The sequence below is a fragment of the Anas acuta genome, chromosome 18 (assembly GCF_963932015.1).
Source record: "Anas acuta chromosome 18, bAnaAcu1.1, whole genome shotgun sequence".
NCBI classification, from domain to species: Eukaryota; Metazoa; Chordata; class Aves; order Anseriformes; family Anatidae; genus Anas; species Anas acuta.
The window spans coordinates 9,981,201-9,997,290 of record NC_088996.1 but is presented as its reverse complement, the minus strand read 5'-3'; the positions used below and the strand labels follow the sequence as shown (position 1 = coordinate 9,997,290).

The window sequence follows — 16,090 nt, the reverse complement described above, 5'->3', positions numbered from 1 at the left end:
ACCCGCCTGGTCGTGGGAATCCAAAACAAACGCGGGACGGGACGGAAAGCTGAGCTTTCCTCGTTACGTGCATTAATAGCCTCCTGGCTGGAGCGGCTGACACAACCCAGCAGCTGGGGCTGACATTTGCAAAGGCTCAGACGTGCCAGCACTTCGGGAGCCCTCGCGGGGCTGCTGCGGGCGAGCAGAGCGGCCCCAGCCCCGGCGACACGACCTGGGAGTGGTGGTCCCAGGAGCCCTGGCCTGAGGAGGGATGGACGACAGCAAATCCCTGAAGGTGCGGCTGACCTTCTGCGTGCTGCTGGTGGGCGTCTCGCTGCTCTTCGCGGCCGTAGTGACTGACCACTGGGCCGTGCTGAGCCCCAAAGTGGAGAATTACAACACCACCTGCGAAGCGGCTCATTTCGGGCTATGGCGACTCTGCAAAAAACAGATTTATGTGCAGCAGCAAGGTCCCAAAGAGAAGGGCTGCGGGCCCATAAGTCTGCCAGGAGGTACGTACAGCCCCCCACACCCGTGCATGGGACGTCCCGCCAGGCTTTGCTTAGGAGGCTGCAGGACGGGGCGGAACCAAATACGTCCCGTGTCCCCGCGGCTCGCAGTCTGGCACCGGGCTGCACGCTGCTGTGTTCTTGTGCTGGGCTGTGGGTGCACCTCGCTTCCCTCCCTCTCGTTGTACCTCCGCGTGGTGCTGCCTTGCACGTACGTCTGCGGCCGTCTTTGAGTCATCAGCTCCTGTGCAATGACAGGGGAGGGTAGAAGGGGAAAAGGATCAGACACGGTGGTAATCAGAGTGGAATCGGGATGGAGGAAATTTCACTGATATCAGCAGTGGGTATCACAGCACCCAGGCATGCTGATGGCAGTGGGCAAGAGCTTTAGCAGAAAGAGGATTTAAAGGAGTGGCTCTAACAGACATAGCTGGGTCCTTAGGATTTCCCGATCCCTGCATCCTCGAAGCCTGATCACAGCCAGCCATAGGTTGCCCCTGAGCTATTTCAATAACATTCATTTCTCAGGGCAGGGAGGAACAGGGAGCTGCTGGATGCATTGCCAACTTCCAAAAAGTCACGAACTGAGCTTCAATCCTTCATCAGCTTGCTGCACCCCGGACCCACAGGGGTGGCAGCCTGGCCCTACCCCTTTCTTTCTCCATGATCTCCCAGAGCAGCCGATGGGGAGCGGCTCAGCTGCTTACTGGGAAGCCGATGGCATTCCCCTGGTAAAAGCAGCTCGCTACGTGCACGGATCGCAAAGTCAGCACCGCTCACACCGCGTGCACCAACACTCCCCATCCGTGACTGAGCCGCGCTGCTGTTTTAGAAGGCTAATAGGGAACTGGACTCTTTCCAGAACAGAAATAACAGGATTGCCTTCACGCTAGCCTCGCTGCTGGAAATAAAATATATATGTTAGCACATGCTTGAAAATTTCCTGCGAAAAACCGTGCTGCCTGTGCTTGCTGAATGTTACCGCGATTCTTTACCTATTTGGCCAAATTATGTATTCTGGAGAGAGGAGCTCAGCTGCTGCATTCAGAGCTGCCTCTAACCAAATTTGGGAGTGTGTCATCCGTGTGCTTGATGTCTCTCGCGTAGGTACTTATGCGCCTGGAAACATCTTCTGCCTTTCCTCGCACGGAGAGCAAAACTCCCACAAAAGGAAAATCATAGAAATTGGTTGATAAACACCCAAAGTGCACAACTGCAGGGTAAATATAAAGCTCATAAATATCCAGCTGTCTCCAAAAAGCAGCTTTGCGGCCAGGGCAGCACGAAAGCAGCTCCTGGCTTTGACAGACATCAGCATGTGCTATCACTGGCATGGGTCACGTCCCGGCACTGCCTTTCTGCTGGGCACCACAAACAAACGGCTGCTCGTGGAGAGGCTGAGCCCACATAAGAAAGGCTGGTGTGATTCCTCAGTTTTTAAAGATATTTTGGAAGTTAGATGGTGTCCTGTGTTAAAAGCAGCATCTGAGGCTTGAAAGGGCATTGCTTTCTCACCTCTGTTATAGAATAGTTTTAATCCCCATTCTGCTCAGGCAGAAAACCCCACATGGGGAGGTGGGGAGGGCTTGGTCCCTGCAAGTCAGGGCTGCTAAATGCCGCCATGCCCGCACGGTATGTGTTGGATTGATTTCACACTTCTGGGAAGAGATATCAGGAGGGAAACAGCGTGGCTGTGAAACCTGCAGCGGTCAAGAAAACGTGAATGAACCACCAGGGAGCAAAGGAGATGTGGACATTTGTTTTCCTGAAAATTGTGAGATGTAGTCAGACATCACTGCCAGGACTGGAAAAGAAACATCAGAATTTATCACTGCGTTAATAACCATTTACCAGTCACTCCCTGAGAAGGAAATGGATGGCACGATTAGCATTATTTATTAGGTTTTGAGCTCAGCACAGTGCAAAATGTGCAGGATGCATTGGCTTGCAGTCCACAAAGCAGATCTGTGATTTAGGCAGAGCTTTTAAATTTTACAGCGCTCTTGCGAGGATGCTGACAAATTGGAAAGGGTTCAGTGTCCTGCTGTAAGAAATTAAAGGACCAGGGGGATGGCCATTAAAACTGGGAAAATTCAGACAAATACGGTGGTCAGTGGCCCACTGGGGCACTTTACCACTGAGTGGGACATGGTTCGCATCCACTGCCAGGCACTCCAGTGTAAGTGTTGTCCTAAAATGTGTGTTCCTGTGCAGCAGTGGGGATGTTCTATAGCCAAGTGTGCTGCAGGCAGGTTAAAGAGGACCTTGTAAGTATGGGAACAGGGGCTCAGGGAGATGGAGACAGAGAGGAAAAGTACTAGACAGAGCTGGCTGTTAGCAGGGCCGTCTTGTTGCCTGTGTCCATACAAGGAACTCTCTTTGCAAGACTGGTATGAAGTTAAACTATCCCCAAACTCTGTTTCAAAGCCCTTCCCCAGGCTTGTTGGCCAGCTCAGAGCCCAGGGCCTCCCCCTCTGATGCTCAGTCCCCACCTTGACACCTTCTCCAAGCACAGCAGCAGGTCCTGCCCCCAGGATTACCACAAGTGGAGACCTCAGATTAAAAGCATCGCTCATCCTGGATTTTCTCGCCATCCACAACACTGCTTGTGTCCTTTTCAGATTCAGGAGCAAGGTATTCTCCAGCCCCTTCCCAGACTGTCACTCTGACGCTGGTGGGTGGTGGTTGCCACCTGGAAACCCTGCAGGCCCCAGACATCTCATGGGCTCTCAGCATGTCCTTCCCCTGAGGCTCAGCAGTAGTTCAGTGCTGTGCATTTCTGCTGCATCTCGTGGCTGCAGTAGGTGCTGTGCAGCCCCACGGTGGTGAGCAGCAGGAGAGGCAGGCCCTGCATGAATAAGGTGATGAATTGTCCCGTTTCCCCCTTCACAGTGGTCATCCAGGAGTGATGGATCTGAAGGGAAGGGGCCAGGAGGGCTGTAAGGGCAGCTGACCTGGAACGGGGAGGACAGTGTGTGATACAGCACACGTTGTGTCCCTGCAGTTCACCGCGGCCTCAATGACTGCCGAGCTCCTGGGTTGGTCCCATCAGCACACGGAGGTGACCCCGTGGCAGAGAGAATGCGATTAGGGGTGGAGAGAAACAAAGATCGCCACAAAATTTTTATCCATTATAAAACCTATTTTAAATCCTATCCATTATGTAAATGTGCTGTGACACAAATGGGCTTTTCTCTAATTCATGATGGCACCAGAGAGGGACTGAAGTGCCTTGAATAATAGGGAACCTTGTTGATATAGATATTCCCAGCTCAGCAGAGCACCAAAAGTGTCTTTAAACTGAAAACAATATATCACTTCACCAAAAGCAATCTGGCTATATTTTCCCACATCAAAATGCATTTTCCAAAAGCACCTTCCCCAGAGCTAACCCACTTATATGATAGCCACATTGATCACACCTTTGCAGAGCTGTGCTGTCAGCCACAAACACAGGGGCAGCTCCTTCTGCTGGCAGTCTCTCTCTCTATCTCAAAGAGATTTCCATGTGTCACCCCTCTGCTGAGCCTTTGCAGACTGGAGGGTGGACTGGGCTGTACTGGTTTATCTGGCATGGTCACACATGCTGCAGCCCCCATCACACCGTCACTGATGGCTTAACCTCAGGCTTTGGATAATCAGCATGCCTGGGGCTTCCTTTGACACCAACCTTTTCAGAGAGTTAATTAAAAGCCAAAACAGTCAATCCAAGATGAAGCATCTCAGTTTTATCCCTCCTCACTCCCTTTTAGCACAGGAAGAAAAGGATCCCCAAACTGAGGTCACCAGCCTGGACACTCAGCCACAGGCACCACTCAGACACTGGCAGAGGCACTCAGCCTCCATACAGCCTCCGGTCTGAGCCTCAAAATTTGCAATTTTAGATATTGAGCTCTGAGTTCAACTACGTTTCCTCCAGTCATTTGCAGAGTTAATAAAGAACAGGTCAGGAGACACCAGAGCTGAACATTAACCTAGTCTCCAGCAAGGAGAAGCTGCAGATGAAATAAAAGTCAGCTTTTAAAATTAAGTAGACAGCAGCATCTCAGAGGAATCTTTCACTAATGGGCCCAAAAACACTGCTTTAGAATTGCCCTGTCTCCTGGGAAAGAGAAAGTAAATCTTGAATCAGTAACTCTGAAATCTGCCATTTACATGACAGAAAAAAAAAAAAAAAAAGAAAAAAAAAAAAGAACCTCCCAGGTAACATACAGTGCTCTGGTATCTTCTTGCCATGAGAAATTAATGCTGTAAATAAACAACAGATGCTTTCTGTGCCCTCCAGGCAGAGACCCACAGCACACCCTGCACTGGGGGCTTTGCTCAGGATCAGCCCACGGCTGCAGCCTATGCCGGGGCAGCACGGAGGGGACATTGGGCAGGACCACAGAGTCCTCGCAGATTTCCTCCCAGCACCTCCTGGAAGATAGCACTAGCTCCGTTATTTAACAGACAGGAGATGCTGGAGTTAACAGTGGCCCCTTGCACACACACGGTGGGTATTTCGTGCAACCTTGGCACAATCCCCATCTCATGGGAGTCAAACCAGAGGGTGCCGGAGCGGTGCTGGGTGGTGCTGAGCAGGCCCTCCGCAGCCCAGCTTGGCAGAATAGTGCAATCAGAGCTGGCGCTGTGCAGCGTGACTCTGTGATTGCCCAGCTCCAGCCAAATTCCTTGTGAGCAACTGTTCTCCCAGCCCCGTACCCCTCCAAGTTTTCAATTAAAGAGGTTATAAATAGTGAGGACACCCTTCGTCCTCACCCCGCTGCTGCCAAAGCTTCGAGTCACTAAGTGGTGGCCAGACCCTTCCCCATCCCACTGGGATGCTGAAAGCAGAGCTGGCTCTGCACATGCAGAAACACATTTCAGTGTGGCTGAGACAGGAGCCCAGATGTCAGAAGGGACCATTGGAGGTCATATGGCCCAATCCCAGCTTAAGTGGGATCACCTGGACCAAGCTGGCCAGGACCTCATCCAGATGGCTTTTGAGTATCTCCAAGGCACCCCAGCCAATGGAACTTTATACACCCAGCCCCAAGCTGCCCTGCCATGCCAGGTCTTTCAAAACAGCCCAAGTTCCATATGCTGAGCGTTTTGGTCCTGCCCTGTGTCTCATTCAAGAAAGCAGGTGCAGAAAGCAAAAGCCAGCAAGCAGCTTCATTCTTCTAATTTAAAGCCTTAAGATTTTCTTGACTAGATTATAACTGTTTGTTCTTCTACTTGTATCCATCTAATTGAAATAGTATTTCTCCTGCATGTTTACATCCACCCCGAAATTCCATGTATGCTGTTGAGAGGCTCAGCTTCCAGCTTGCTTCCACCCAACATGCCCCCATCCCACTGCCTCAATCCCCGTTCGTCTTCTAACTCCTCTATAAACACCCCATGTACCCGGCAGTATGCTCACATGAAGTCCAGATGAGGAAAATCCAGTAAATTCCCACTAAATCCACTATCATCAAATTAACTTAGCAGACTGCTCTGATGGGAGCGAACTTTGGTGAAGTCACATTTTGTGTGACTCTTTCCCCTTGACTTGTATGGCCTTCCCTTGCCTTTTGTCTGCAGCTTCAGACAACTTTTATCTTTTTGGTTTGACAGCCATAAAAAGCCCTTTCAGTAAAACACCACGTGCTCTGCTACACTGCAGCATCCTCACCTCTGGGCCCCCCATAGTGACCCTCCCCACAAAGCAAACTGCTCCAGGCTGCTGACGGGGGCATATCTCCCTACAAGTCGCTACCATGCAGGGTCTACAGGTTGGAGAAGGGAAGGAGAGGGAGGGAGAAGGTGGATGGGGACACTTCACCCCCCTGTTTGGAGCCCAGGCTGACCACAGGAGCGGCGACCCTCCTACAGCCAGTGCCGCTCTGGAGCAGGAGGGCAGGGACAAGGGGAGGCGAGCGGAGACGCCAGCTCTGCTGCGGGCACGGCAGGTCTCATCACCAGGAAACACAGCCACAGAGAGGCAGGGATGAGTGATGGCCTAAGAAAGAATGAGAAAAATTATCTGTAATTCATGCTTTAAATAGAAGAGCAATCAGTGTGCGAAGCTCTTGGAAGGAGAGGCTTACAAGAGGCAGCAGAGGCCGTGCCCGTGCCAGAGCGGGTTGCCTGGCAGGCACGTGCCACTCGTCTGCTCCCAAATAAAACAGAGCCAGCTCGGATTTCTCCATGTCACCGTCCCCTCCGCTCAGTCTTGGCGGGTTGGGGTTCAGCTGAAGCAGAATGACTGACACAACATGTCAAGCAAAGTGGAGGTATTAGAGGAAGGTGTCAAACTGGCAGCTTGACTCCACATCGTTCTTTTGTGGGAAATGTTCCCAAGAGGACACCTGGGGAAGCACAACTGTCAGGGCCATTTAAGCACCTCCTGAAGTGTTCTGATAGATCAAGGCCCAAATCCTTGAGATCGGTCTCCTGCTGCTATTCTTGTTCTTAAAAAAAGCATTTGCTGGATGTCTGCAGCAGAAATGGGATCCCATTAGTTCTTACCCTAAAAACACCGTGAGTCTTGATATATTAGTAAAAAGCAAAATCCATTTTACTGCATTTTATCAAAGGTTCCCAAGTGCACAAAATTAAATTTCCTTTTCTCTTTCAGAACAAACCTGCTCCTACTTCAAGCACTTTACTCCAGGAGAGAGCTCGGAGATATTTGAAGTAACCACCCAGAAAGGTAAGAATCATCCTGAAAACTTTTTCCTGCCATTGCACGAACTGAGGTGCACACAAGATGTAAGGTGATGGGGAACCTGAAATGAGGGCTCAATCCTGGCTCCACTGAAAGCAGTAGAGGAATTTCTATCAGACACCACCACAAACGCTGCAAAATGTTTTGCCAGCATAAAACTAACATCACATCAGCATTATCCGTGACACTCCGAGACTTTACCATGGAAGGAAGAAGAGGTTAATAAAATCTAAATAAATAAACCTCACCCCAAAGCAGAGTCTTGACCCTGAAAAGAAGTAGAGAGGCTCTGTGGATACCATTAGGAGTTTTATGCTTGATATTGATTTTATATGAAAGTCATGTGAAAGCCGGAGTGATCAATGGAAGGAAGGAACAGAGATCCTATAAAGACATATCGTTGGTGTTTACACAGCATGGATTTTGAAAACTGCCTTCCACAGACAAATTTCACATTTCTAGTAAGTCCCTGATAAAGCCAAATATTTTTAGCATTCAGCACGCACTGCTCTCATTCTTGCCCTCTCATTAAGAAGAAATTCCTTTCCACTTTGCCACACAACATATTATAGTGTGGAGTAAAGGAGCTGATGATTACATTACACATATTAACCAGTCTGCTTTGTTTCCAGTAGAAATGATAATGGTAGAAAAGCCTGCACACGGCTTTTCTAAAAAAGCAATTGCCTGAGACAGGAAAGACTGGGAATTTTGCATTAATAGAAGAGCATATACCTGAGCTACCTGCTCTTGTTTATTGATATACTATTAGGTCCAGCCATCTGATCTTAAAGACATATCTGATGCCTTCTTTGTTATTTCAGGGGAAAAAAAATAATAAAAAAAAAAAATCAGGAAGAACTTTTTCTTTAGAGTAAAAGAAAAAGCTTAAGCTACAGCAAATGATTTTACATTGAAGCTAACTGTTTTGGGCAGTTCTAGCACATAGTAAAGAAAACCAAAAAGAGAAACATCAAAGAAATTATAGTAAAATAGTGGTATGAAAAGCAGAGAGAACAAAGAGTGATATGCTTTCCCTTTCACAGAAATAGCTCCATTTTGATGGGAGCTAATTAGTAACAGGCAAAAAGATTCTTCATGATTTTGCCTGGAATACACATTTTTTTAAATGGGCTGAAAGGCAAATATCATCAGATATTATGATATTCATGCATGGCTACATGTGCTAAATCTTAAACTGATATGAAAACGAATGAAATATGTAAATGAAGGCCTGAATTATTTAATTAGTGATTCTTCCCTTCCGTCCAGGCACTGAACTGTGCCTCGGCTGGGTGAAGTGTCTACTGTGCATCTTAGCTGGTTTAGCAAAAAAGCAGGATATTTTATGGAGGGTTTAATCCTATGCCCTGAAGAAGCTGAGTTTCCATAGAGCTGGAATTCTTTTTCTTAAAGAAAATATATTAAAAAAAAATAAAGAGGCTGTGCAAACAGTTCACCTCTGGCCTCTTGCCTCAGTTGCCTGCTCAGATTTTGAGCCCTCTGAAGCACACAAATGTCCTGCACTGGTACAGCATCAGCACCGTGCACAGGGGCCTTGTTGAGGCCCTGCAGTACAGACCTAGCACAAAAATAGCACAGAGCTGCTTATTTACTCTGAGAGCAGAGTGTGGAGTGATGGAAGAAATGAGAGCGTGGAGCCCAGAAGCCTTCAGCAATAACATCCATGAAGCAGAGCTAAAATGGCTCCAGTCCAGAGCTTCTTCAGGCTAACACAGGTGCCATTTGGTCTTTCAGTAAGTGTTAATAAAATGATTTTCCCCTCTTCTGTTTTTATGTCCTTTGCATTCCAAAGATACTTGGCCAATACTTCCCCCTGCTTTTATTTTAGGGAAATACTGGATTCATCAGAGTCCCCTTTCTGTAGCATCAGGACACATTTTTCTCTGAGTGACCTTCTGCAAAGTCACAACCATTGATGGGAGCATGCTCAAAATCTGCAGACATTCACAATTTTTTTTGTGTTTCCTTTGTTTTGGCAGAATACAGCATTTCAGCTGCAGCCATTGCCATCTTCAGTGTTGGCTTTGCCATCATTGGAACAATCTGCGTCCTCTTATCCTTCCAGAAGAAGAGGGACTACCTGCTGAAGCCAGCATCCATGTTCTACACCTTTGCAGGTACAAGGGTCACTTAATTGCACTTGGCTCATAGTACAATATCAAGAAACTTAGATAAACCCTGGGCGGATGGAAACACTTCTGAAAATGCCCAGAAAATGGCATTGTTTTCCTTGTTACAGTGAGACTACAAGTCCCCATGTGGAGCTCCAGTTGAAGAGTTCTGGAAATGTCCTGTTCAGCTTTACCCAGCAGCCTGTCTATTTTCTCCAACTACTTTTAAAATGGGCATTTCTAACACATTCAGTGCTGGCTGCAGTCACTATTCCATCTCATTTAGTCTAAGCACAATAACACATTAAGGTTCAAACCAAAGAAACAGCTGATCCAGGCCCAAGATATGCAGCTGTCTCCCAAAAATACAAAGATCACATTTTTAAATGAACTATCACTTCCTTGACATGCCACAGTGACTGAAAGACAGAGGTGCAAATTGTCACCTCAATAAAACCTTTATTCTACTTTTGGAAAAGCTCCCTGAGGAATGCAATTATTCCTTCATCACTTTGAGTTTCCCATCCAAGCCTTCCTAAAAGGTAATACTCAACAAGTCACCGGCTGACTTACGTAGCCTAGGCTATAGCAGAGATCTGAGTACTTGCTGGCGTTGGTTCCTTCAAACATTCGAGTCAATGACTCACCTGTGAATCTCACTGCAATTCCTGTATGCTAAGAGGCAGATGAGGTGGTTAAGGATGAAAAATTGACAGCTGGTTATTCAACCCACTGCTCTCATCTTCCTTCAGGTCTCTGCATCATCATCTCTGTTGAAGTCATGAGACAATCTGTGAAAAGGATGATTGACAGCAAGGAGACAGTCTGGATTGAGTACAGTTACTCCTGGTCCTTTGCCTGTGCCTGTGCCTCCTTCGTCCTGCTCTTCATCTTCGGAATCGTCCTCCTCCTGATTGCGCTGCCTCGCTTCCCCCAGAACCCCTGGGAGACCTGCATGGATGCAGAACCAGAGCACTGATGTTCCCCAACCCGTGGGAAAAGCCAGAGTGTTTTGAAAAAATTTATATTTTTTAAAATGTCTTGATCTCACTATACAATGTGCACTCCGTTAACTAAGTCATGATTGAAACAAGGCATCTTCAATTATAACTCTCGCTTTGTTGTTTTTTTGTGGTTTTGCTTTTTTTTTTTTTTTTTTTTTTTTTTTTTTTTAAGGAAAGAAGAGAGAGCATTCAGAGCACCAGTGTGGGTGAACAGCACTCTGCTCTCTTTACACCTCCACCCTGCTGGAGGCTGAGGGGCGATTTGCAATTTGTGGATGCCTTGTGCCAATGCAACTGGGTGAAAAAGTGCACGTGAGACAACTCGTGCTGCAGAGGAGACAGCGTTCTTGGGGTGTGCAGTGTAGTTAGAGTTGAAGAGCTTAAGGGATACCAAGCCTTTACTCCTCACTTGTTCAGACACTCTGTGAGAAATTTCAGCTCCGTGGGAGTCCATCTCCCATCTGTGCCATACTCCTCTGCCTCCTGAGAAGGGTTAGCTCACCACCTAAATCTATTGGAGAACCTTATGCTGTTCTACTAAACTGTTAAAATAAAATAATAAAAAAAAAAGACTTTGCCTAGCATTGGAATAAACATTTAACCTACTGATTTACACCCTGCAGCTCCATTCTGTTGAATTAAGCACCAAAAAAAAAAAAAAATGCAATTTCTGTTTAACTTTAATGGCAAAGCCAAGACATACTAAAAATTAAGAATGATATTTTCCTTTAATAAAAAGCACAATCTTCTGGTAGCATGATTTTCTGGAAAATGATTTTGATGGATGAATCATCTGGCCCATCAATTTCTGCTGGGTCCAGTATTAAGTGTAATTCTCAATGGTATTTACTGTATGTAGCGTTCATTTCTTCCTCGTGAATAGGCTTATTAAGAATACTGTGCTTTGCTCACTGCATAGGTATATAAAAATACATATAAAGAAAAATCCTGCAAGGTAGCAGACAAGAAAGAGAGGAACCAGGAGAGTCAGCCCCAAAAATACTACAGAAGTGCAATGCTATTTATGCACACTTGAACTGCCCTGCCTGAGGCATCGCGGGCGAGCGGTGCTGCCCGTGCTGCAGAGCCCCATACACCCACCTGGCCCCTCCAGCCCAGCCCGAGAGGCATCTATAGTTTTTGGTTGTTTGCAGTTCAGTTGCAGTTCAGTTTTTAGAAACTGTTCAGCATTTTCTCCTTTTTTTTTCTCCCTCAAGTAGGAAAAAGTATTTGCTTTTTTTTTTTTTTTTTTTTTTTTACCAGATAATTTAAAAAGCAGAAGGAAAGGAAACCGAAACGTTCTTTCCCTCTGCAATTAACTGTCCTCAATTCTGAATGGAAAAAAAAAAAAAAAAGCAGAAATCAGAACAGAAAATTTCTGGCCGTTTTATATAGATCTGAAATCATGTTGCATGCCAGCATTTTGAGAAATTGCACGGCAATCTGGAGCTGGTGTGAGGGGCTGGCCCTGCTGTGAGCCCCTGGCTCCACTGCAGCCAGCCTCAGGCACATCTCAGTTTTCCCATCAAGGAAGTGTCAGCGAGAATACAAGCCATTTGTGAAGTTGCGTGAGTATTTTTCAAGCTCTTTGAAGTTAAGAGGCACTACAAATAATGTGCATATTATAAAGTTTTGGGCTAAAGCACTCCTTGGTGTTCATATCTGGGTGCAAGCTGGAGAATTCTGCCTCTGTCTCTCATAAAGACAGACAGGTGCAAGTCTTCAAGTTGTCACTGCACCACAGTGAAATGCTAAACGGTTTTGAAATCCTATTTTTGGTACAAAGCTGACATGCCTAAACTGCACTTTCATTGTACAGGAAGACAGAGACCAGTTTCTAGGGAGATCCTTTACATGCTACCACAACAGAAAAGCAAGTTGGATTGCCTCCCGCGCTGACTGACCCGGGCTGGGATATCCAAATACACAACGTCAGATTAATGTAAGCAAAGCAGTTGGCAGACACAAAGGCATCCCCAGCTCAGCCATCACCAGCAAAACAACCTTAACTTAGATGCAATGGGTTGAAATAATTGAGGTCTGATTATACGGGTCTGAGCTTCATCACCCCACATGGACTGGTAGCATCCCCCCTGCCCCATGGACACCCTTTGTCCCCCCCTTTTCCCATGCATCAGCTGCTTATTGCAATGCTGCTTCAGTGACAAAGTAATTTCTGGATGGTTTCTTATCCTGATGGGCCAATATGTTGCAAGGAGCTGCATACTCCCCCTAAAGATGTGACCAGTTACGTTTGATAGTCATCAGCAAGAATGCACATATTTCAGATAAACAGAGCCTGCAAGGTCTCACCTTCCCCATATGTGTCCCTTCATTCCAGGGCTGAAACACTTCATCCAAGCACCTGTGAGGGCAATGGAAAGATTCCCACTGAGTGCTGGTCTGGATTCAGAGGTTTGACAGCCCCTCAGCGCTCATTTTACCCCTGGGTCGGAGAAAATACACAGCTCCCAGCAGCGAGAGCTTACACCCACAGACAGCAATGCTGGCAGCTGAGCTAGATGCCTTCCCGAAGCTCTTAAACTCACTAAGCTTTATTTTCTGTCTGCTGTAAGTTAAGAGGGTTTTTGATCATTCACTATTTCAGTATGGTTCCTGCAAGACTGAGGAGCGTGTGGATGACTTCATTTTCCTTTTCCAGATATTAAGAAATGTGGCTGAGGGACTCGTCCATTAAATTGGTCATTGGTATTCACAGCAGGGAAGGCACTGCTCTTACAGCAGGTTTGTTCTGCCATATCCAAATCTCTCTGCCACAGAGCTGATAATGTGTTTCAAGAGAGTTAATAAAAGTAATTGGCCTTCATACAGAGAAAAAGAATAAAAATTTTGGGTGGAGGAGGAGCTGTAACAAGTCTGCATTTTCAAAGAGCAGGGCCAACAGAGCTTCACGAATGTAGCAGGAAATCACAAAAGAAATATCCTTGCTTCAGGGAGTTATCCCAGTGGAAAGGGGATGGGAACCCAGCTGCTAAACACTTGGCAAGGGACCTGCGATGGCACCCCAAAGCCAAGGGAGGCAGCAGCCAGCATGACAGAGAAAGGGAGAGAGAGAAAACACCTCACAGACCCAGTGACTAGCACCAGCCACCACCAAAGCCTGAGCACTGGCCCTGCCATGGTCATGGGTCACTTGGGAACTGGCCATTTGCCATTCGTAAAACCACCATCGCTGCCTGCCTCCTGCTCCTCACGTGACACAGCAGAGATTTTGGCTGCTCAGACCTGCCCATCACAGAGCCCAAGTGCTAAACTTGAGAGTCAGCGTGATGGAAGTCAGGAAGATTTTTGTTTGTGTAAGGGCAACGTTTGCTGTAGGCGCAAGGCTCAGAATCTGCTTCTTTTGTTTTTAAGCACTGTGTTGTGTGAATAACGTGCAGAAAAGGTGCCAGACTAACACCCCTGACGAAGGAAAGCGCCTGTTTAGCAAGCAGCCAGCTGCGCTCTCAGAGCAGCGCGGATCAAGCGAGCGGCCTAGCGCAGGCCAACGGAGCCTTCCCCAGGCTCCCGGCCTACAGGACAGGGGGCAGGCAGAGGCCTTGGTGCAAAACCCTGCTGCAGTCTGTATCTGAAAAGCACCAACCTATACATTGTTTGCCACTTCCTCGTGATTATCACTTCTTTTCTCTCCCAGTTGTGGAAATTATTTCCAGACAGTCCCCAAGAGCTGAGAATTTCTGCCCCCAGCCCTGCAATGAGATCCGCAGCCTCGGCCCTGCTGCAGAAGGGCACCTTCTCCTGGGCTTGATCGCTCTTGAGGAACATACCGACACAAAAAGTCATCGCATAAGCAGGGGGCTGCTTGCAGGGCTGCGCCCTGCCAGATCCAGGGAAGGACCTGGAGATTAGCACCAAACTAATCCTTGGGTACAATCCAGTATGCAGTCAGACATTTGCATGCCAGAAACCTGACCAACCTGCAGAAACTGTTTATAGACTAAACCTAAACCTCATTATAAACTTCATCTAAAAGGGATGTTAGCTTCCCACGGTGAATGTTACATTGCTTTTATAACAAATGCTGGAATATTAGGCTGTTCTGTCCCATGAACTTCACACACAGAAATAGGATCTATTTTAAATGCATCTGTTCAAATTATTTCTCCTTTCCATTATCACCAAGGGGCAAGAAAAGAGCATCACAGCTTGATTTTGACCACCACATAGGACAAAAATGTTCTTAGTTTGTTACATTTAATATATGTTCTGTCTCCAAAGAAACTATTGCTTCTTACAGCAGGTCTCTTGTGTATTTGCCCATCAGGAGACAGCAAATCTTATGGGAAACGGACTAACAACATCTTTTGCCTAGTTCTGGCTAATTCAGATTAGAGCTTTTTAAGCATGCATTGACCTCTATTGAAGTAAAAACTTTTCAACATATATCAACTGCAGTTGCCACAAACCCCGCACCCAGCTGACATTCCTACCACAATTGCTGTGAATCCTTTTACTCTTCTTGAATGACGGAAAAGAACTGCGTGACTCAGTCCTTGGTTCCTGACACAACCAAATAAAAAGATGCTTGAGCAAATATTGCTATCCCAGCAGAAACGGCCCATATTTCACGTTAAGGAATATGATGTACAATCTTTTTTATAGGCACCATAGATCATCACCAGCCAACTTGACAAGTTAATTGTCCACAGTTTTTCTAGGAAAACTAGAAACTTAAACAAAACAAATGAAGTGAGTTGAATGATGATATGTGTAGAGCAGGAAGCATTATGAGCTTATTGCTTTGGAAATGTGCAGATTCTGATATGCTTCACTCTAAAAAAAATTCTGTCTGGTCAAACACTGCTCTCAGTGCTACTTACAGTAGAGGTATTATACAGACAGCAAAAGAACTGCTTATAGTGCATATTCTCTGCAGAAAAACAGCTGAACTTGACAAATCTGGGAACAAAATATTAATTAATCAAAGTAGGGAATATTACTCAAGGGGGTTGTAAGGTCAGTGGAAATAGTCACATGCTGTTATGGGTCAGTAGTGCCATAGTCCATACAATTAAATATAATGGTACAAAATATACTAGATGTCAACTTCAAGGAGAAAACATGGATGAAAGGGCTCTGGTTCTAACTAGCCAGCTTTTATGCATAAGAGATATTTATTAGTTGTATTGTGAAACACTTAAGGATAGTATGTGAGTAGCTGCTAAACACTGTAAAGATTTATGCCAGACATAATGGAGAGGGGATGTATCCCTGTGACACACTTATCTTGATACTGTGAATATGCTTGAGAACACATCTCCAGGTGGATCAACGGCACCTGAGTGTCCCGCAGAGTTGAGGGACTGGCACGCAACAGAAGAACATATGGGAGCCAGAGAACTAATGAAGGGAGACAGGAACATACCAAGAAAGCTCTACCTGAGACTTCAGCAGCAGAAAAGCTCTTTTCAGAAACATGATGACAACTGCAGGCAAGAAAAAAGACAAGCCATGGACTAGCACATCCATATCTGATGCCATAATGAAATTTACCCAAGACATCAAACAAAAGTCCTATACCTTCAAGAAGTATAAACACTGCTTCAGAATCCAGCTCCAAGTGACCTCTGCCCATATGGAAGTGAGCTGGGAGCAGGATCTCTTCCAGTTTCTTTTTCTGACTTACCAAGACCAAGTTTAAAGCTATTTTATGAGTTCAGTCTTCAAATGTACATGGGAAACATCTACCAATTCCATTCATTAAGTAGCTTTTAAAAGGGCAGAAGCTGTATTTAAAATTAAAAA

The 16,090-nt window shown here is 46.3% G+C and overlaps 1 protein-coding gene across 1 annotated transcript; it reads left to right on the top strand.

Moving 5' to 3' along the window:
- Positions 1-18: 18 nt before the first annotated feature.
- Positions 19-11,078, top strand: CACNG1 (calcium voltage-gated channel auxiliary subunit gamma 1). Its single transcript, XM_068655490.1, has 4 exons — positions 19-494; positions 7,096-7,170; positions 9,189-9,326; positions 10,073-11,078. The coding sequence occupies exons 1-4, from the start codon at positions 254-256 to the stop codon at positions 10,297-10,299; spliced, it is 681 nt and encodes a 226-aa protein (XP_068511591.1). The 5' UTR covers positions 19-253; the 3' UTR covers positions 10,300-11,078.
- The last annotated feature ends 5,012 nt before the right edge of the window (positions 11,079-16,090 follow it).

What these genes read in the sequence shown, in the direction of transcription:
- CACNG1 (XM_068655490.1), top strand. Translation starts at nt 254, where the DNA reads ATGGACGACAGCAAATCCCTGAAGGTGCGGCTGACCTTCTGCGTGCTG. An exon ending in GCCCATAAGTCTGCCAGGAG is followed by an intron (nt 495 to 7,095) that starts GTACGTACAGCC and finishes TTTCTCTTTCAG; the next exon opens with AACAAACCTGCTCCTACTTC. An exon ending in CATGTTCTACACCTTTGCAG is followed by an intron (nt 9,327 to 10,072) that starts GTACAAGGGTCA and finishes ATCTTCCTTCAG; the next exon opens with GTCTCTGCATCATCATCTCT.